Below are 20,176 nucleotides of genomic sequence, written 5' to 3'. Positions count from 1 at the left end.
AAGTAGTGCTAATGTACCAGCAGTAAATGGTTGCTTTCCACAGAAAATTTCAAGGCATGTGCTTCTGTGGGCTGGAAATGTGGCAGCATTTGAGATATATGTAAGGTAAACAACATAACATAACAGAATAACATACACAAAGTAACATAACAGCACAATTAATACAAAACAGTGCACATCACAACAAAACAGAGAGCAACATTACAACTGTAGTAAAACACAACAAAACCACATGGCAACAAAGCAACACAAAAACACAGCAGCACCAAAAACATAATGCCACACAACAAATGTACACAAACATTCTTCTTACACGTTACCGCCTTCAGAATTTATTTTTTCTAAAATGGTGTTAAAAAGTGTTTGAAGCAAGGACCACTTTAACTTGCCACTAAGGACAACAAATAAAACCAGTAAAAAATGTTTTGTGATCCAGCCCAGTCTTTCAGGACTGATTTTACATAGAAAGTTTAAAGAACACTGGCAGCAGATCAAGAAATTGTGCCCGATTTAATTTTTGGCAAATGGAGTAGTCACCATTGGTTTGGCGGAGGACTTTATGTCCGCCAGGGTGTGACTACTCCGATCACAATTTTTTTAAATGACAGCCTAGTAGTGGTCGTTCATAAAGGCATTGGCAGGAAACACCATCACTGCGATTCCTGTCACTGCATTTCACTGTTTGCTACAGGTCTGTGTCAGAAGGACACAAACAGTAATATATTTTTCTTTTCAAAAAGTAAATCCTGAAACAGGGTTTTCTCTTTGTAAAGATATACCGCAATGCGCTCCTCGCCATGGGAGGCTTCTTCCATGGCAGGGGGAGCATTAAAATGTTTTTACAGTTCCTTACCGCCAGGTTTTACTTAGCGGTAAGGAATAGTAAAAATTACTACATATACACCCATCTGAATTGGGTGGACAGACATGTAGTGATTTCTGGTGGCCCTTACTCCCCATGGCCATTAGATGGGATTAATCATGGCGCAAACAGAGTAGTCTCTGGCGTGATTACCCCGAAGGTCAGTTTGCATTTAAATGTGGTGGGCGGGCCACATTCTTGGCGGTGAGGATGCTCTGTCATGACAGATTATCCTTACCGCCAGGAATTAAATCGGTCCCAATGTTTCACTACTATGGAGATATGAAATGATTTGGTAATGAAGTTTGTCGCAATAGTGGACAGGCCACCAGGTTGAGAGTCCACAAGTGCAGAGCTGGTGCTTTTACTCACCTCTAAAACGGGTGGGGGAGTAGCGAGTGAGGCAGAGGAAGAGACTCACTGGTTTATGGTAGGGCTCCCACTCCGTCAAACTCTAAAAGTTCTCATAAATTTCAAAAACATGTTTTATCCAAAAAAGACATTATTGAGAATCTGTGGATTGTGTGGAGCCTTGCAGTTTAGCCATGCTCGACCACTCCCTCCAAGGGCTCCTGTGGAGAGGAAAATTACATATCCAGCTGCAGCACAATGGCATTAGCTGAGGAAAGTTCTAAGAGAATGGTCATGGAGAAAGAGATAGGAGGGTCAGGGTATGTACCTAAGCTCGTCTGTGAGGTGGGATTATGCAAGGAAGGGCAGGGAAGTTTTGAGGTAGAGCAATGGTTCTGTGAGAACTAGAGAAGAGGTTGGGATTGTGGTTTAATAGAACAGTCCTTTTTGGTAACTAGGTCCACCACCTAGGACAAGAGGTCAGATAGATTTTAGTGAACCTTCTGAGTGAGGTGACACATCCACATCATGCTTCTTAACAACTCTATATCGAAAGATGTGCTGTTGCCCTCCGATGATGATATTCGCTGACTGGTGATTTTTGATGTAGGTCGTGCTCAGTGTGTGATCAGCACATGTCTATTGCCCAGTTTTGCCACGGCATGCTGTCCATTGGCTGTGCCAGATCACATGTATTTTGTTGCAACAGTTTAATCATGTACCCATTTACACAATGTAGGGAAGAGTTCATTATAGTTTGCTCTGTTCAGCCTATTTAGTGAGACATACAATCACAATTTAAAATAAAATCTCTAATATTAAGTAGTTTAAAACAAAACACGATTAAACAACACATATAGACATGTACTTGTAAAAGATAATCATTCAGCGGCATGAAGCCCTAACAGAATGGAATGTATGACGTTACAACGCATACATTTACAATGCATGCCTTTAAAATGCAGTTTTTAAATCGCAACATCCTTTACAATACATTCTTTTACATCGCATGCCATTACATCGCATTTTCAGAAACTACCTTTACAACGCATTCCATTACATCGCATTATACCTTTACAATGCATACCATTACAATGCATACCATTACATCGCATTTAAGGTAAGTGTTGGATAGTATAAGGGTAATAATTAATATTCTAACTCCAGTGGGTGCAACAGGAGGGTAGGTGTTGGATAGTGTAAGGGTAGAAATTACTATTCTAACTCCAGGAATTACAGTAGAAGACACAGGTACTTTAGAAGCTCTGACATGCCATGTGATAACGCCTAACTGATTCACTTGAGGTCTAATTTTCTAGCTATAAACACCATTGCCGAAGGTTTAGACAAGCACATACACCTCGTACCCACAAGCGCAGAAAATAAACAGAGACTGCACATGTGCCAAGTAATAGCAGCTGTGTACACATGCTCCAATCAGCCGTCAGCTATACACTAACAGGGCATTAAAAGGCAGAACACTACCACTCACAAGAACCAAACAGATTATAATGGGGGTTTAAAGCAGTGACGGGGGAAGGGGTGATTTGTGGACGAGGCAAGCACCGGGAGGTGCGAGGGAGCAAGCAGAGATGGGAGAGGAGGTGGGGGAAAAGGAAAGCAGCAATGAACGGAAAAGCACTGACGAGATGGGGGTTATCTGCGGACGGGGCATGAGGGCAGGTGGAAGGAGACAAAGCTGGTAAAAGCATTAGCACTGTGTCAAGTGCTGAAAACGAAAGACAAAAGTAGGTCCTAAAATGGTCTGTGGGGAAGGGCTAATCCCAAGAAGAGGCATGACCACTCATACCAGGGTCAAACAGTGAAAAAGAATATGAGAAAGACAATAGAACGAGCAAATGGGAAGCCTGTGGGTGGGCTGAAGTCCACAGATTAAACACAACATGTCTCTTTGATACAGTGAATGCGCTGTCTAGCCAAGACCTAATAAAACGTATGCAATCTTGATTTTGTTTTGCTTGTCAAACTGTAACAGCAACTCTCTGAAACATAGTTGCTGACAAATCTTAATGAAAGCACTTCAGACTTGCAACCTATAATATTTGACTGTGAAAACCGGGAATACACTGGACGCAATGTTATCATATTACAATAGAACTATACGTTGTAAAATCAAAGCGTATGAAGGGACAATAGCCTACCCCTTGGATTTTATACAGTTACTCTATAGTTTATGCAATACCTTTGTGGGCTCAACACTCAGAAGTATGGCAATTACAAGATGGTGTATTTCACAGTCCACCCACTTATACGACTTGCAAACATACAGCAAGAGCCCTCTAAAAGGTGTATTCCTACACGCAGCAGCCTTCCCCTGTAATTTAGCGATGGACACCTCCCCCAGTAGCCACTCGCCTCTGGCCTTTTCATGATGTGCTTCAAGTGCCCTCCATTCTGACAGCTGAAGAAAGCAAGACTAGGAGACAGAGGATAGGATGTGGCGTTACAACCAGAGCTGCAGGCTTTGGTGCTGGGGAACCAGGTTCGAGTCTCGGTGTTGGCGTGCCATACTGTGATTCTGGGCAAATCATTTAATCTCCCATGCCTACAAAATAAACATGTGTTGCCATGTAATGTAACTGGTGCTCATGCAAAAAGCTTCAATACCTTGAAATAGCTCGCACTATCTGCAAAAACAAGTGTGATAGAAAAACAAGATGGCCGGCGCTGCTTTGGATTGTGCTATGTAAAATCCCACAACAGCAGGAGGGGTGAGGGATAGGTAGCATAAACAATGGGCAGTGGAAAGAGGGAACACATGAACTGTATAGAGTGCAGGGATGAAAAATAATGGTATTAAAAAAGAATTAATATATACAGCATAAAGCAGAACTACACAAATAACTTGCACTCGCCAAAACACAATCGAGTACAAAGCAAAAAGTAGTGCCATAAAAAGGAAGAAGAAAAGTTCAAAGAAAGGAGTTCTTTTTTTAAAAAAAATACAAGAGACTTCACAAGCTCAGCGAAAGCGCTGTAAAGACAAAACCGAAAAAACAAGAGTCAAAGCAAACGGAACAAAGCGCCACAATCAGCTCGAGACGCAATACATTGAGATGATGCAATGCTTCTTCTGCAAACAACTCCCAGGACTTTACAGACACACATTTCTGAGAACTCACACAGCTGTGGCTGCTTCCTGGCTGCGCAGAAACAACATCTCTTCCCTGAATGCAGGTCCCCGACTGTCAATGGATTCCAGCTGCTGAAGAATGTGACCTAGCTTCTCCTCAAGATCTTTCTCTATATAAATATTTTAAATACAAAGGAAGAGATACATACTTAAATCCAAGCCAAGAGAGCCTAGCATCTCAAGCATGAAGGAACTCTTATGTAGTTAAACAACATGGAGAAAAGTTCAATTAGTGCTTCGAAGGACAATGAACAGCCAATACCATAACCGGGATTGAAAGCAATGTACATCATTGAGCGAAGTAAATGACAATGAGCCAATTGAAGGAAAGCGCTATACACTTCAAGCCAAATAACTAGTCTGATAAAGGTTAGTGGAAATTGTTTGCAATTCAACAAAAATGTCAATTGAATTAAATATTTTGCCTGAACCGTACACAAATGCAGCAGATTGCATGTTTCCTAACCATCTCCTCAAAACCTGAACACTAGCGAAAGCATATCTGTCCTAGGTCAAGGTGGTGTGGGTGTGGGTGGGGGGGGGGGGGCTGGTTGGTTCCTGGGACAAAAATGTCCCCTGCCTGTGATACAAACCTGTAACCCTGCCCTGAGTGGCCGACTCCATGGATCCTATTTTTTTTATACCTCGTCCTATCTTCACACTGATCTAGTGTGCGTGGAGGTGTAGCCCTGTTTATTGGCATGAATGAGGTTCTGGACCTGTCTTGTGAAATGGAGGTGCACAACCAGATCCTGGGGCCTAGGTAGGGCTATGCAGGTGGTGCTTTGTTCAAAATAGAGCTTTGCCTAGGTTAGGGCTCTGTAGACTGCGCTTGGGTGGAAATTTACAGTGTTCGGGGTAGGGATTTGTAGAGAAAGGTCAAAATGGCACTTTTCAGAGGAGGTCTAAATTTGCCTTTGATGAAGGGACGTGGATGGGTCTTTATCCCCAGTGGAATTCCTAATGTGCTGATGGTTTAGTAGGCCTCGTTATCCTCGACTCCATCCGCCGCCTTTGGAAGCTTGAATTGAGCATGACTCCAAAACAAATTTCTCTCGGGTGCCCAGCAGAATAGAGTTTGAAGACCACTGGTCTAGATTCATCAAAGGGAATGTCCATCAGTGATGCTTGCACACTACTAGAAAATTTGGCTTCGAAGGACAACACTGGTTCCAACAGCTCTGTCAATGCAGTACGTGATGTCTAGGCCTGCAAGGGTAACGTATTTTGCAAGCATCTTGCACATCATGAATTGTCTGAGCCAAAGATGCCCTAAGGTCATCCGGGACACTGCGTCAACAGGTACACTACGTTTGTGGGCGGAAATGTCATACCGGCCAGAAGAAAACATCCGTTTTCCGAAGTATCATCCTTTCAGATTCTTAATCATGGAAATTGGTCAGAAATTAGTTAGGATTAACCTTACTGGTTGAAGCCTGCAGAATAAAACACTCCAAGGTAGGGTAGCTGGTATGGAAATCCAGATCACCGGGAGCAGGTGGATAACACTATGTTTTGGACCACGTAGCCATTAAGGCATCTCTGAGGGCGTTATTAAATGGGAGTAAGGGCTTCAAAGTGGCAGGGCCGGGTTCGAGAATCTTTGTCAGAACATTCGTTTTAGTCTCAATGTGGGCAACTGCAATTTTAATACCTCAGCTGCCCTCCAAAGCACCATTGCAAACGAGGAGCTTTCGTCCATTAGTGGCGTGTGAGGACAGCCATGCTCTGTTTCAGGGGAGGTGTTCAGCACACTGGCATTTTGTAATAAAGTTATAAGGTATCAACAGTTTAATGATGGTGAAGTAAATCACTGCCCTCTACATCATCATCGGTACCCTGGGGTATTCTCAATTTTGATACAGGATAAGACTCAGATCCAAAACAAGAATGGAGCCTCTGCTGATGGTTGCAGAGGAATCAGCTTAAAATCTGGCAGCAAAACCACTGGTTGCACGTTACTTATGTTGTGCAACATCAGACAAGCTTGAGTTGGCATCAGTTTGGGACCAGACAATGGGGTTAGCACTGGATCATTGATCTGCGCTGGTGGATCCGGCAATGGAGTCGGTGTGACCAAACCGGCATGGACTGTGGGCCAAGCACTGATCCTTGTACCAGTACGAGACTAGGAACATGTCCCAATGGGGCAGACAGCATCAGGGAAGGATGTACCAGCGAGAACCAGACTCTAATCTCCTCTTGCTCTGTGGGCCCTGAAGGTGCATCAGAGGGAGCTCGATTTGCTGCAGGGTCAAAAATGGCCAAGGAAACTTGAGGTTCATCGGTACCAACTAAGGTTAGCTAGAGATCTTGAAGGTATGGGTCTTAGATCTTGACCACCCTCACTTTCTTGTACTTAGACTGTGACTTCGACTTACTGAAGATTTTGAATGGGAAGTGGATCAGACGCTGGATGTACACAACTTCTTCTTATGGTTGGTGACGCACAGCCTCATCTCCCAGTCTCAGATCACCTGCAGGTGCATTGGTCATACCACTTGAAGTTGAGACTCGAGGACAGACCCTCATCGGGTCCATGACAGCATCTGCTTACAGCAGTCTTGCATGTCTTAAAGCTTGGTCTTTTTATCGGGACACAGGTGGGATAAGTATCAGGCAACACAATAAGATTGGTTTACGTAAAAGCAGAAGCAAATGAATGCCGTGTTAGAGATACTTAATAAGGTTAAGCGTGTAAGTAGAATGGAATGTTCTACAGTGTCAAAAGCAGCTTAGAAGCCAATAAGATGACAGTAATAGAATGACAATTAAGAAGTGCTCTGATGCTAATCTTTACCATATGGGAGGGCTCTATATCCGAAGAGTGGAAGCCCTAAAATCCAGTTAGGAAAAGGTTAAGTAAGTTGAGTGTGTGGGTCTGAGCTACACCAGGTAGTCTAGTGTTTTGGGAAATAACGTAGTTGAAAGGCAGGATGGTAGTAGGAGAGGGATGAAGGGTCTGTAATGGACTTCATTAGCAGAGAAGGGATCACAGCTGTTTTAAAACAATGAGGGTGAATGCAAAAGAGTAGGGAACGATGGAAAACAATGGGGAAGCAAGATAGGAATTGGGATGCAAGGGCCAGATGTGTGGTAGTTTGCAAAGCAAAAGAATATCCTGGCGCCCAAGCTGATTTTATAATTTTAAGTACTGAATATGCTGTGAAGGGTTATAGTTGTGAGGGATGCATTGTGTGCATAGTGAATGTTATCAGAAATATGTTCTGTAGGAGGATAGGTGGTGAGAAAAGGATAAAACGACTGCCGCAAAGTCTGATGTATAAAGGCTTAAAATGCCGAGGTGTTGAGGACCTAAGAAGGCCTTGAATCCAAAAGAAGCTGCTGACGAGAGATAACCTGCACTGAGAGGACTGAGGTTTAAAGAGACAGCACTTAGCCCTGAAGAACTGTATTTCAGGTGGGTTCTTATAAAATTGACTATATCCTCTTTGAATCTACATTAAACTTCCATATCAAGCTTGAGATTAATTTGAAACTGTACCTATCAAGTTAATCTCAAGCAACAACTTCAGGTAGGCCCTACTCTGATCTGTCAAAGCTTCTGCTTCACGATTTTCAGTTGTCCTCATCTAGATATAACATAATATAAGTGGAACCAATAGAAATAATATCAGCTTGGTTTGATGTAACTAGTTCAAACTGAGGATTTTTTTCAAGTCGAAAGGGCAATATTCCACCAACTCTTAAATGGAGGCCGGCATCAGACCTTCACTTGTCAGCCTGACTTTGGTCTCTTGTCCCGCCAAGAGTTCTTTACAGAGACCTTCTGTAGGCTTTCTGACTTTCCTCACTATTTAACATTGGACTAATCTCTCAATTGTTTTTTGTGGCGATCTTTGGATATTTGCATCATAATCTTTAAAGCGTGACCAATAAGCTTTTATTGCTATCATTTTTCTAATTCTCTTATAACTTAAAGTTGGTGAGAACCTTTAACTAATTTTCTACTTTAGTTGAAACTGTTGTCAGTGCTGCATTATATAACACCCCACTATTTCTATATGGGAACCACCTTATACTCATGGCCACCTACTAAAGGTGAACCAAGGCACTTCATTTCTGTTTACTCTGGGCAGTATGGAAGCTCAGTTACAGGTCACACGTCAATATACCCCACAGCCTGCCAGGCCTCTGTTATACATGGAAGAAGAAACGCAATGCAAGAGAAAGCTTTGATCTCAGTGCTGTGCCTTCTTGCTGTGCCTAAGGACACCATGGGATCCCAGGACTGGACTCTGTGACTCCCTTTTCCTTCTTTTAAACCCATTTTCCAACTTCTGATTAAATTTGAGGGCTTGAATGAAGCACTGTAATATTTTTAAATACTTACAAGGAGGGATTTGCAATAGAGGGTGTGCCGTGGGAATGCTGAGGAATATTAAAAAGATAGCGTACTGATATATATCACATGATTTTCCTTTATAGTATGCATAGCCCCAAACCCTAAAGTAAATTGAGATGATTACGAGATTTAAGGGAGGAGGGATTCTCTGTCTGAAAAGGAGGATATTAGGATGCATCCCAACTGACGCACAGAAACCACTGCTGAGGAGTAGTAGTAATTGTATTTCACGTAATTGTATTTCACTGTTAGCAGTGGCATCATTTATCCTACACAGCCTGTCTGAAATTGGCACACTGAATCTATCTGCATAGAGTTTGTCATAACTATAAGTACATATCTCTTGCTTTTTCAACCCAAATAATTTGCTGGTGCCTGTGTAAATAGCCTTTGCCTCCACAAAGCTGGCACCCAACACTCAGGCACATAATACAACGCATGACCAACTGTGCCCAAAATGCCAAGTACAGAACACTGACAGAGGGAATGAGCTCAGTTTTTTTAACCATAATTTAGAAATATTAATATAATGATACAGGATATGAGCTTATAATACATTTTCCAATAAAAAAGGTTACAAATTATGAGTCATAGCTCTGCTGTAACTCGTGTGTGTTTATATATATATATATATATATATATATATATATATATATATATATATATTGGATGTAGGCATACACTTATTGCTCTATCTAGTTAATTCAGAAGTGCATATGTTTATGCTGTTTTCAAACCAATGCAGTTACGTGGATCACATAGATTGACCAGGAGATCAGTTACCTAGTTGGGTCAGTGAAATAGTGACAAAGCGAGTGGGAAAAGCAAATGAAAATAAACAGAGAATTTATCTAGACTAATAGACATCACAGCCCTAAGTCCCAATACTGACTACTATACCTTCAGCCAGCAAATCTTGTTTTCTGCTCTCCATGTTCTCTACCTCTGAAGCCAATCTTTCCTCTGTCTGAAAGAAGCAGACTCTATGAATCTAAGGCACAACAATGAGGCACCAGTGTACAGTGATGTATATGTACTATAAACTGCACACTCTACATTTAGAAACACCCGATGTCTGGGGTTATGTTTATTGGCTGCAGTATTGTAAGGGAAGCTAATCATAAACAAGGTGAAAAGTGCACAAAAAATGCACTGTGCTTACATTTTAGGAATGTTTAAATAGTTTAATGTACTAAATTCACAAATTTAAAACTACAAATGTGACACAACTGTAGACTTGGACCTTTAACCCACATTACGCCTATAGCTTCATAATAAAATACAAACAAGGGCTGGCAAAGCCATCATTCTCACTTTGCCAAGGCTGATAATTGGTTTTGCCAAAGCCTGTGCAGTGCAAGCACTGGAAAAGGAATCTCTGACAGCGACTACATTGGAATTCTATTGATTGTATTGTTTATCACATATATGCCATTCCAGGATGGCCACCATATTGCGTCATGCTTCGTGTAGACGCAGCATGACAATTTGGAGCCACTTTGGAGTTTGCACTGCAAAGGATTTCATGAACCACGAGGGAGTTATAAGGGATAATCCAAGTGGACTGCCTTCTCTCAAGAAAAAGCAAGATTTTTGAGATTCCTGTAGCCAGCATATTGCCTGGTAGTGCCTCTTTGTAGTATCTTCATATAAGGTTAACTGTTCTTCTGTATCTTGTAACTAGCTGCTCAGCCAGTGTGAGTGTTCCATGTGGAATGATGACGTGACTGGAATGTTGGTGTGGTGTGAGACAGTTGAGAGGATGGGCTGAGCAGCTAGCAGGCTGCTCCTGGTGGGGCTATACTATGGACTTTACTATCTTAATAAATAACCTAAAGATATATACTGGCTACGTCTGCTGTGTCACATCAACCTATGGAACCAGGTCACTTCACTCTTCCACATGCAGCCTCTGTACAGAAAGCGCTGGCACTATGTGGAGTCTTTCCCGAAGGGACACAAGCACATGCGGATTTCGGGTACAGCTTCCACATGTGTAAACCACACTAAGCAGGAAGCATTACCTCCTGCCCTATTTCATGACAAGCAGCAAAGATGGGGATGAAAATGAGAAGGGTAGAAAGGGATAGGATGGTGAATATGTGACTACAAGAAATGAGAAGAGGTGTTGAGATTGGGGAACCAACAAGTAAACAAAAGAGAGTGATCACCATCTCGGGGTAGAAAGAAAAATCTGAGACATACCAAAAATAGGGTTGTTAGGCCTGTCAGCCTTCGGGTAGCTTTCCCCCAAACTTTTTGCATTCCTCTTTCATTTTACCTGATCTCCTTTTTACTGGCATTAGGACTCTGTGCACGTTACCACTGCTAACAAGTTCTAAAGTGCATGTACTCACTCCTTCAAACATGGTAATATAGGCTTATCTCCAATTGCCATATTGAAGGTACTTATAAGTCTCTAGTAAAGTGGCACTAAATATGCCAGGGCCTTTTAAATTAGTTGCTACTAGAGAGACTGCAAAATGGTTCTGTCGTGTATGGACTACACAAAGAGAAAGAAACTGACAAGAATTAAACACCAAAAGGTGGATGATATATTATTTGTCATATATCATATCATATGTTATACATACAAATGTATACAATAAAAACATCTAAATACATAAACATATACTGTGTAATATACAAGAAACAGCAGTCAACATTTACAGTACAAATCCCCCCCCCCCCCCTCCTTATTTGACGTCTGGCCCAATCTAGGGAAATCATAATATGATGGGCTTTGTGCTGACATACCTCTTGCAGTACTTTCAAAATAAAGAGAGCAGGAGGAAATGTGAAATGAATGTTAAATGCCCCTTGATAAATAGTCCAATTCACAAAGCTAATTTTACATCTGTAGACATAATCACCAGTAGATCTACTCCAACACCTAGGTGTAAATCTTCACCATTTGGAGATCTACATCTAAGTGTTGACTTACTTGTGTCCACATTCGTCACTACTGTGACCTTTAGCTAGGGGGGGTCTGAAATGCTCTCCTTTCAATATGTTCATAGGGCTGATCCGTCACTGTAATTTACAAGTCAGATCTCACTGAAGAAAAATTGCATCCAAGAGCTGCCATTAAAACTGGATCCAACGAAAGCAGTTCTACCACAACAGGGTCATTCACATGCAAGCATGAGAAACCAGAAAGATGCAAGATGTCAGCAAACCCAAATGTAGAAGGAGTAGTCTTAAATTGGGTTCTTCATAAACTGCGACACCATGTGGTAAATGTGAAAATGTGATCCACTCTATCGACTGAAGAAGAGCTTGTTGAAAGCTGGTGTTTAGAATATCATCTATAACTGAAGTCTCTGCAATGGTTTTAGAGAAGATTTACTTGGGTTTACATAGAAGTCTAGATTGTGCACAAGAGCCACTGAATCCTGCTAGTGCTGCATCTGTGGATTTGGTGAGCCACCTGTTATAAGCTCATCTGCTAGGTAAGAGAAGAGATGCAGTACCTGGTAATGCAGATGGGTCACCAACGCTACCATCATCTTCATAAATACTCTGGGCATTGAGGCAAATCCAAAGGCAAGGACAGCACACAGGCAATGCTTCATCTTACTACAAATCGGAGGAAATTACTGTTACAGTTCCTGATAGGGAGGCGGAAGCAGTTGACTAGCAATAATAGCCACAAACTCCTTACTCTTTCCTGGAGTTCAGATAGTACCTGGAATGGCATCCCATGCTCATTTGTGACAAAAGGCGTCTCTCAGTTGTGCTATTCAGGAGCTGACTTTGGATCTATTCATCAAAATGTTTGTGAGCGTCTAGGGGAAGGCTGAGAAGGGGCAACTAGAGGTTTTCTCAAAAAGAGAATAGAGTAACCAGAATTTACTACATAGAAGACCCAAAGGTATCTTTATCCTATATGATAAAATGATTTGTGCTTCGACTGGAGAATCTTAATTGTGGTGAATCAAGTTTGTGGTGAATCAAGTTTGTAGTGAGCTTTTTGCGATCTTCGACAGGAACATGTGGATGAAAATTGTTGTTGACTTAATCTTCCTACTCTTCTTTCCCTGTGGGTTTAAAGTATTGTTGAGCATGAGGCTAGGGTTTATGCATTGGTCTATTGAATTGATGTCTGTAGCATGAACTTTCCTTCACTATTGTGAAATTATTTCAAAATGAAGGCTAGCCTTAGAGCAGTTGTCTCCAACCAGTTGATCGTGAGCTACCAGTATCTCACAAAAACCTTCAGAGTAGCTCCTAGCCTTGGGTTCATTTTTAACTAAGAACTGCAATAAGTGTTGTATTTTCCTTTTAAAACTAAGGAAAGGGTATGTTTATTTTGCATTATTATCAGGCTGCAGATAACAGAGCCTGATAATGAGCACTATCCTGTCAGATTTATGACCCATGTGGGTCACAGATGTTCAGAATTGAAGCACTGAGGTATTTAACTCTTAAATAAAAGTCCTTCTCAACTGAAAACTGTAGCATGAGAACAAAATTATATTTCTGAATGCTTTTAAATAAGAGAAAATTAAAAGGAAGAATTAGCTCAATGATTAAGTTAACTCTCCATTTTAATTTTCTACCTTTTTATAGTGTCACATTTACGAACAGCAGGCATCTTGCTGTCCGTGGCTGGTAGACCCAGTGCCATATTTATAACAGAAAAATACAGTCATTTTCTTTTAAATGAGAGATATTTAAAGTGAAGAAAAATGTTTCTATGAAACATTGTCTTAATGTTTTTCTCTACTTTAAATTAAGCCCATTAAGTCCTAATGTTTTATGAAGCATGTTTATTCACCTTAAATTCCTCAAATTTAAACAAATGACTGTATTTCCCGTTATAAATATGGCACCATGTCTACAGGCCTCTGGGAGTAACATGCCTACTGTTTGCAAAGACGCTTTGACATGGGAGAAAATTCAAATAATGAGTTTTATGTAATGCATATAAACATAAAGTTAACTCTTCAGTTGAATTTCCTCCCATTTGCTGCATTTATACACGCAGGCATCTTGCCCCCAGGGGCTGGTAGATACGCTGCCATATTTATAATTAAAAAATACAGCCATGTTTGCACTTCAAGTTTCTCCCATTTAAAAAAAATTGTTGTATGTTTGTGTTGCACATGTTAAAGCTAATGGTATGTCCTGTGCCACAAATACATACGACACGGGCTCTCGGTCACCCATACAGATATATACCATTCATTCACACACATGTTCATACATCTCCACAGACCATGGACTCACTGACGCACAAGGCAGCCCCATCATAGTACCCCTAGTCACAGTATTTTATTCAAACCAAAGTATCCATAGTATCGGGCTCCATGGACATTAGATTTCAAGTCAATGAGGCTGGGGAGGGGGTGTCTGGTAACAATGCACGAGTTACTTGGCCTTAGAAACTCACGTTGATTTTCACTTATCTGAAGTAGCTCTGACTACAGAAAAGGTTGGAGAACCCTGCCTTGGCAGTGTCTCTATTTTTTTAGTTTTTTTCATTTTCGAGTTTTATATAGCGTGAACTAGACCAGAGACATCAGCAGTGTCTCTATTTTTTTTAGTTTTTTTCATTTTCGAGTTTTATATAGCGTGAACTAGACCAGAGACATCGGGTATCAGAGCGCTTTACATCAGCACCAGTTTTGTTACATGAGGACACATTCATTTTTGTTAGGCACGTCTCTATTATGTCTGAATCTCTCAAGAGAATGGTTAGCTTTATCTCTGAAAAGTTTTAGGTCATCAAATGGAATGGCAAGCATTTGGCCAGGACATTCTCTGACAAATCTAATGATTTATTCTTGCATGCTGTGGCAGCAGCCTACTCTTGAAGTTATGGAAGATGATTGAATATCGACCATGTCTAAGCCTGTCTGCAAAGTTTGTTTAGCTTCACCAATTGCATCTTGCAGGAGGTTGGTGAATCTTGCATGAGCCCTGGAATACTACTAACAGCCAAAGTAGACATCTCCAAATCCTGAGCTTGTTTCTGCAAGTACAGTATCTGCAATATAGTCAATGATGATCATAGCAGAAACAGAATGTTTTCTTGGAGCTCAAGCCATCAGCGCCGGAGTTGTCCTGATTATTGAGCTGGATGAAACAGGAACCACTTCTGCCTCCTCAAAACCAGCCCATGGTGCCACAGAAACGGTGATAGATCCTGAGGGCGAACAACAGAGCAAAGGATTTGGCGCTGAAAACATAGCTAGCATGTTTGTTGGAAGTCTTTGATTTGCTCTGCCAACGCCCCAGAAGAAAACGTTACTTACCTTTGGAAATAATATTTCTAGTGGATATTCCTCAACTTTAGAAATATCTCTTCTAGCCTTCAGACTGGTCTGGAGATCCTTTACCCCAGCAATAGCTCCCCAGCAAATACTGCTAGCACCATACAGCTTCAGCCACAATGCTTCCTTTGTACATGCTCACACCAGAGTTTATATGGCGCCAACCGGCATGCTGGTGCCAGTTCCTGATCTTTTTCCATGCCGTATTGAGGCATGCGAAGACGAACCGAAGGAGCTACTATAGTGGCAATAATAGCACATCAAACAATTTGCATCCCTTGGGATCTTATTGGTCATGGCATTAAATCCTCAGTAGAGGAGGTAGGGCAGTGACAAATCTGCGGTAAGAAGACATATTCACCAGAAATATCTTAACCAAAGGTAAGTAACTTATTTTTGATGGTGACATATACTAGCAGATGCATCACCTTCAGAATGACTCCCTAAGCAATAGCTTCTTAGAAGGAGAGACAAAGGGGTGCCAGTTAACCAAAAAAATCATTGAACATCAGTCAGGCAAAGTACCCATCACTATGACCCTGAAACATGAGGCAGCCATGCTTGATAAACATATGCAAAGATGACTATATAGATGTCCAGCAGATGTCAGCACCAAGGAAATCTCTGAAGGCAGCACCGGAGGCAGTAATGGCTCCGGTGGAATGGGCGCCAATGGCCTACAGAGAGGAGATCAAGACACAGAGGATAACCCAGCACCAAATGGTGCGCAGTCACTAAGTTGACCTTCTCTGCTCTAGCAAAAAGAATTTAGCAATCCTGGCGAGTGCAGTTGATGTAGTAAGACATCTGATGTTAAGTTTGTGCAGTCGCTCCACCTTGTTGGTTTGATATGTAAGATGAAAGATGAGTGCTATAGACTGAACCATATGGAAATGCAGAAACCAGCTTGGGTAAAAATTATGGATACATGCGAAAAAGCAACCTATTCAGGTAGACAATGGAAATGTGAGCAAGCTAAGAGGACCTGCAGTTCTTTCTATCAACACGACTGTCCTTAGGATAAAAAGATGAACCGGGCAATTGTGCACGGGCTAGACGCCAAAGAATGGTTAGCTATGCATGTATACAGTTTGAACATATCATGAATAGATTGACTAAAAACAAATTATTTGGATATGTTCTTTTTCGATTTATATAGCGTTTATATAATAAACCTATTGGATTCAAAACAGAGATATATATCAATCATGGGTTATTTACCAATAAAATGGAATTGAAGTGAGAATCAATTTTAATATAATTGATATGTTTTGGTATGTTGTTAAACATGAGACGTTTATCACTACTGCAAGGCCTGCCTCTCCCATGGGATAACATTGGATAACGCTTTTACATTTTAGAAGTGATAACTTTCAATCAGGAACAGGTAGGAATGTTGAGTTCGGTGTCTAAAGACAAGGTAAATTTGAATTTTAAGTCACACTTTGGAAAATGGCATTTTTAGAAAGTTGGCATTTTCTTGCCAAAACCATTTGGTACTTCCAACCTGTAACCTGGGTCACATGACTGGGTCTAGCAGACAGTTAGTCTTAGTGCAACACTCTCAGTGAAACAAAGGCAAGATGGGCCATCTCTGACGTGACAGGGGAGGACTTATCACCTACCACACTTCCCCATCACATAACCTCTGCTTCAGTACACTCAAAAAGGGTTTCAAACTAGTCTTTTGTGCTCTCAGACAAGCTAGGGCCAGCGCAGGGAGGAAGGAAATTCCAAACACCTTTGGAAGTAGAAACCTCCAGAACCTTCCTCTACTTTGAAGCTGTCACCAAGTATAAATATTGGAAATCCAGACACAACTATTCAGCACACCTCTGGACCTGTGGAAGACTCAGAAGGACAGCTGTGCTGCTTTGCTTCAAGAAAGACTGCTACTGTGCTGTTCTGCTACTCTGCTGCCCTGCTGACTGTGTGAAAAAGACCAGACCTTCATCTTAAAATCAGGACCACCAGAGTGACTCTTAAGGATAGTTTGCTGGCCTCCTGATCAGAACCCCAGGGACAGAAAAGGATCCATTCACCTAGCGCCAAGCACCTGGACTATGCCTGCTGTGAGTCTTGCCCCCCCAGTCCTCGGCTCTTGGAAGAGGGCCTGAATCTGCTCTGCTAGTCCAGCTGTGGGCTTTTGGCAGAAATGACACTGCATGAAGCATCTCCTTGCAGCTCTGCATCAGACCCGCCAATATGCGATGCATCTCTGAAACAAGACCTCGCATCGCAGTCTGCAGTTCATTGGAAGCCCATCTGCGCGACGCATTCCTTCCCATTGCAAGGCTCCATTGACGGCTTCAACTGAACTGCTGCTGCACGATGCATCTTCAACAAAGGATCTTACATCACAGCCTGCAGCTTCTTCGAAACCAATGCTGGGCGACGCATCCTTGATGCTGGAACTTGCAACGCTCAGCAAACCAGAATTTAAGGTACTTTGGTCAGCAGGCCTAACTTAGTCCCTGTATCCATCCTACGCTCCATCACAGTGGGCTGAACTTGTGACTTTGTCCAGGTCCAGCATGACAAGATAACCACAGTTGGAGCTTTGTGCCTATAGGCACTATTTTTACCTAAATCTTTAAAATTGTGTATCTCCAGTTCTACTGATTGGACTTTTGTTGGTTTGGACTCAAATAACTTATTACATTTCCAATCATGAAGATGGCAAAAACGCTGAACAGTTCAGTGACCAGTGTTGACCAAAGAATGGTCAAGTTGGAGTCATGTTTGGAATACCTGTTCTCACGACTCAGAGGACTATTTGAAGAGACGCAACACTGGAACAAAGCCTCGCTACTCTTAAGACCACAAAGCAGGAGTGGCGGGACAATAAATGCCAGAGAGAGACCATTCGAGATCACACTATAACAATTCTGTCAAGAATGGACTCAGAGACAGAAAGACGTGAAAACAGAATGAGTTGCTTTAGAGTGCTGGGATTCTCTCCGCTTCCTGAAGGCGAAGATATGGTAGCTCTAACAATGTGCTTTCTGAATAGATACTACAGTTTCTGCAGGGGACAGCAGAACCTGTGGTATCTATTATTAAAGGGAAGTGAGGGACACAGGAAAGAATGCACATGAGGCTGTGGGAGAGGGCATACTTGTAGTGGAGTTTGGCAGTCCTGCTAAAAGTGAAGAAGTCACAAGGGGTAATATAAAGCAGAGAAACCTCCTATTACAAGGCAATAAAATATACATGTTCCCTTATTTGAGCAAGGCGACAATGCAAAATGATAAGGAATGCCGGCGAATAATAGGGATCTCAGACAACTGAATCTGGGGGCCTCAAGCAAAGCTGGGAGCGACAGATGGAAATAAAACTTATATATTCATATATGGATACCGTGTGACAGCCATGGCACTGTCTTTACTTGTATAGACACTTCAGTGGGATTTTGTCTCCTATGAGTGGGGGCTGACAATTGAATGGTGGAGTTTTAGCAATGTGGAATGCTTATTGATAATAGTGATAGTGTTTCTTCCTTTTCCCTTTAATTGCACTGGAGAGGTTAGCATGTTTTGAGATTTCTAAACTTGAAACTTATTCAATGATGTGACATTTTAAAACTGAGCATCAATGCGGAGATTATGATGGTGTATTAACCTGTTTTCCCAATAAAACACATTTAAACTTACAAAGAGAAAAAATTAAAAGGAAATAAGCCTACTGGCATATATCATGTAACGGAAAGAAATGTTTTCCCACAGACTTCTGCAATTCCAGCATGAAGTTAGGATCTTAGTTCATCTTGATGTACTGCTGATACACGGAGTCCTGTATCTGGATCGCTCTCTCATTCCAGTGGCTCCATTGGGGAAGAGGGTGAGGCTTTGCTCATACTATTCCTGCACAAGGTGGGAAAGCATGTTCTGCTTACTAGAACAGTCTGCAAGGTTCCTATAGCCCACTACTGATTCTCTCCAAAGCTACACATCTATACAGTATTATCTCATGAAGGCATGCCAGTTCTTCCAAGTGGTGGCTATATACTATCCCCCAGATATACTCCTGCATAGAATGCTGGCAGTTGCCATTAAGCTCTTTATTTAAATAACCAGTAACTCTGTTGGCTTTTGTATGAAACGTGGGTATGGCCATAGTGATCCATGTTGCAATCCCATTTTGAAAATCGGCGGTCCATCTGTTTGGCCAAAAGTTACATAGTCAATCAATGAGCCTCAGTTCACCGGCACGTGCTCTGTAAAACGTTAGGTATCTATATGTCCAGTGAATGCAGCAATCTCTCCACTGCAGATGAAGGATTTGGAAATAAAAACTGTCAGTCTCTTTATTAAGGTGGAAATCTGACAGCACTTTGAGAACCAACTCTGGGATTAGTTCACAAAATTAATCTATCCATATGAAACCTCAGGAAGGTTCTTTGTTCTGGCAGTAAAAGCTTGAATTTTGCTAATTCTCCATATAGAGAGCATGAACAACAATACTACTTTCTAGAACATATATTTGAGGTCTGCCCAGTTTGTGGTCTCTTTATGGGTTGAGAGAAAACGGTATTAACTTCCCATTTGACAAGAGGCCTACAAACTGTTAAACAATTTTGAATAAACTTCTTTGAAGGTATCTGATGATCCTATAGGAGAAGATTCATGATGTATCTGTCGATCACTGGATCCTGGATACTGCTGAGTGGAACCGCTATGAACTGTAGCTCTTACATGACACTGTCAAATGCAGCATTTCTGGTGTGGCTGGGTGGAGACTGGTGCCAACCATGGTGTGGACACCAAATACAAAGGGGGCAATTTAGAGTTGATGAAGTGGGAGCACTGCATTAATTGGCAATGCTCCTCCTCTGTGAAGCCATAAGACCCCATGCCCTGTACCAGGTGTCTCCAACCAGTTGATCGCGAGCTACCAGTATCTCACAAAAACCTTCAGAGTAGCTCCCAGGCTTGGGCTAATTTTTAACTAATGCTAATGTTTATTTTTCATTATTATCAGGCTGCAGATAACAGAGCCTGATAATGAGCACCGTCCTGTCAGATTTATGACCCATGTGGGTCACAGATGTTCAGAACTGAAGCACTGAGGTATTTAACTCTTAAATAAAAGTCCTTCTCAACTGAAAATTATAGCATGAGAACAAAATTATATTTCTGAATGCTTTTAAATGAGAGAAAATTAAA

General features: G+C 41.6%; 1 protein-coding gene across 1 annotated transcript in view; it reads right to left on the bottom strand.

The window, feature by feature from the left end:
* The window catches only part of SYCE1 (synaptonemal complex central element protein 1), a 335,387-nt gene that overhangs the window by 35,673 nt on the left and 279,538 nt on the right, over nucleotides 1-20,176 (bottom strand). Inside the window, exons 9-10 of the mRNA XM_085631497.1 lie at nucleotides 9,634-9,700; nucleotides 4,357-4,477 (exon numbers count right to left, since the gene is read on the bottom strand). Coding sequence (XP_085487623.1) covers nucleotides 4,357-4,477; nucleotides 9,634-9,700 — 188 coding nt within the window. The remainder of the gene's footprint in view (nucleotides 1-4,356; nucleotides 4,478-9,633; nucleotides 9,701-20,176) is intronic.

This window comes from Triturus cristatus, chromosome 10 (assembly GCF_964204655.1).
Source record: "Triturus cristatus chromosome 10, aTriCri1.1, whole genome shotgun sequence".
In the NCBI taxonomy this organism is placed as follows: domain Eukaryota; kingdom Metazoa; phylum Chordata; class Amphibia; order Caudata; family Salamandridae; genus Triturus; species Triturus cristatus.
The sequence above is the reverse complement of the archived record's forward strand: the minus strand, read 5'-3'. Positions and strand labels throughout refer to the sequence as shown.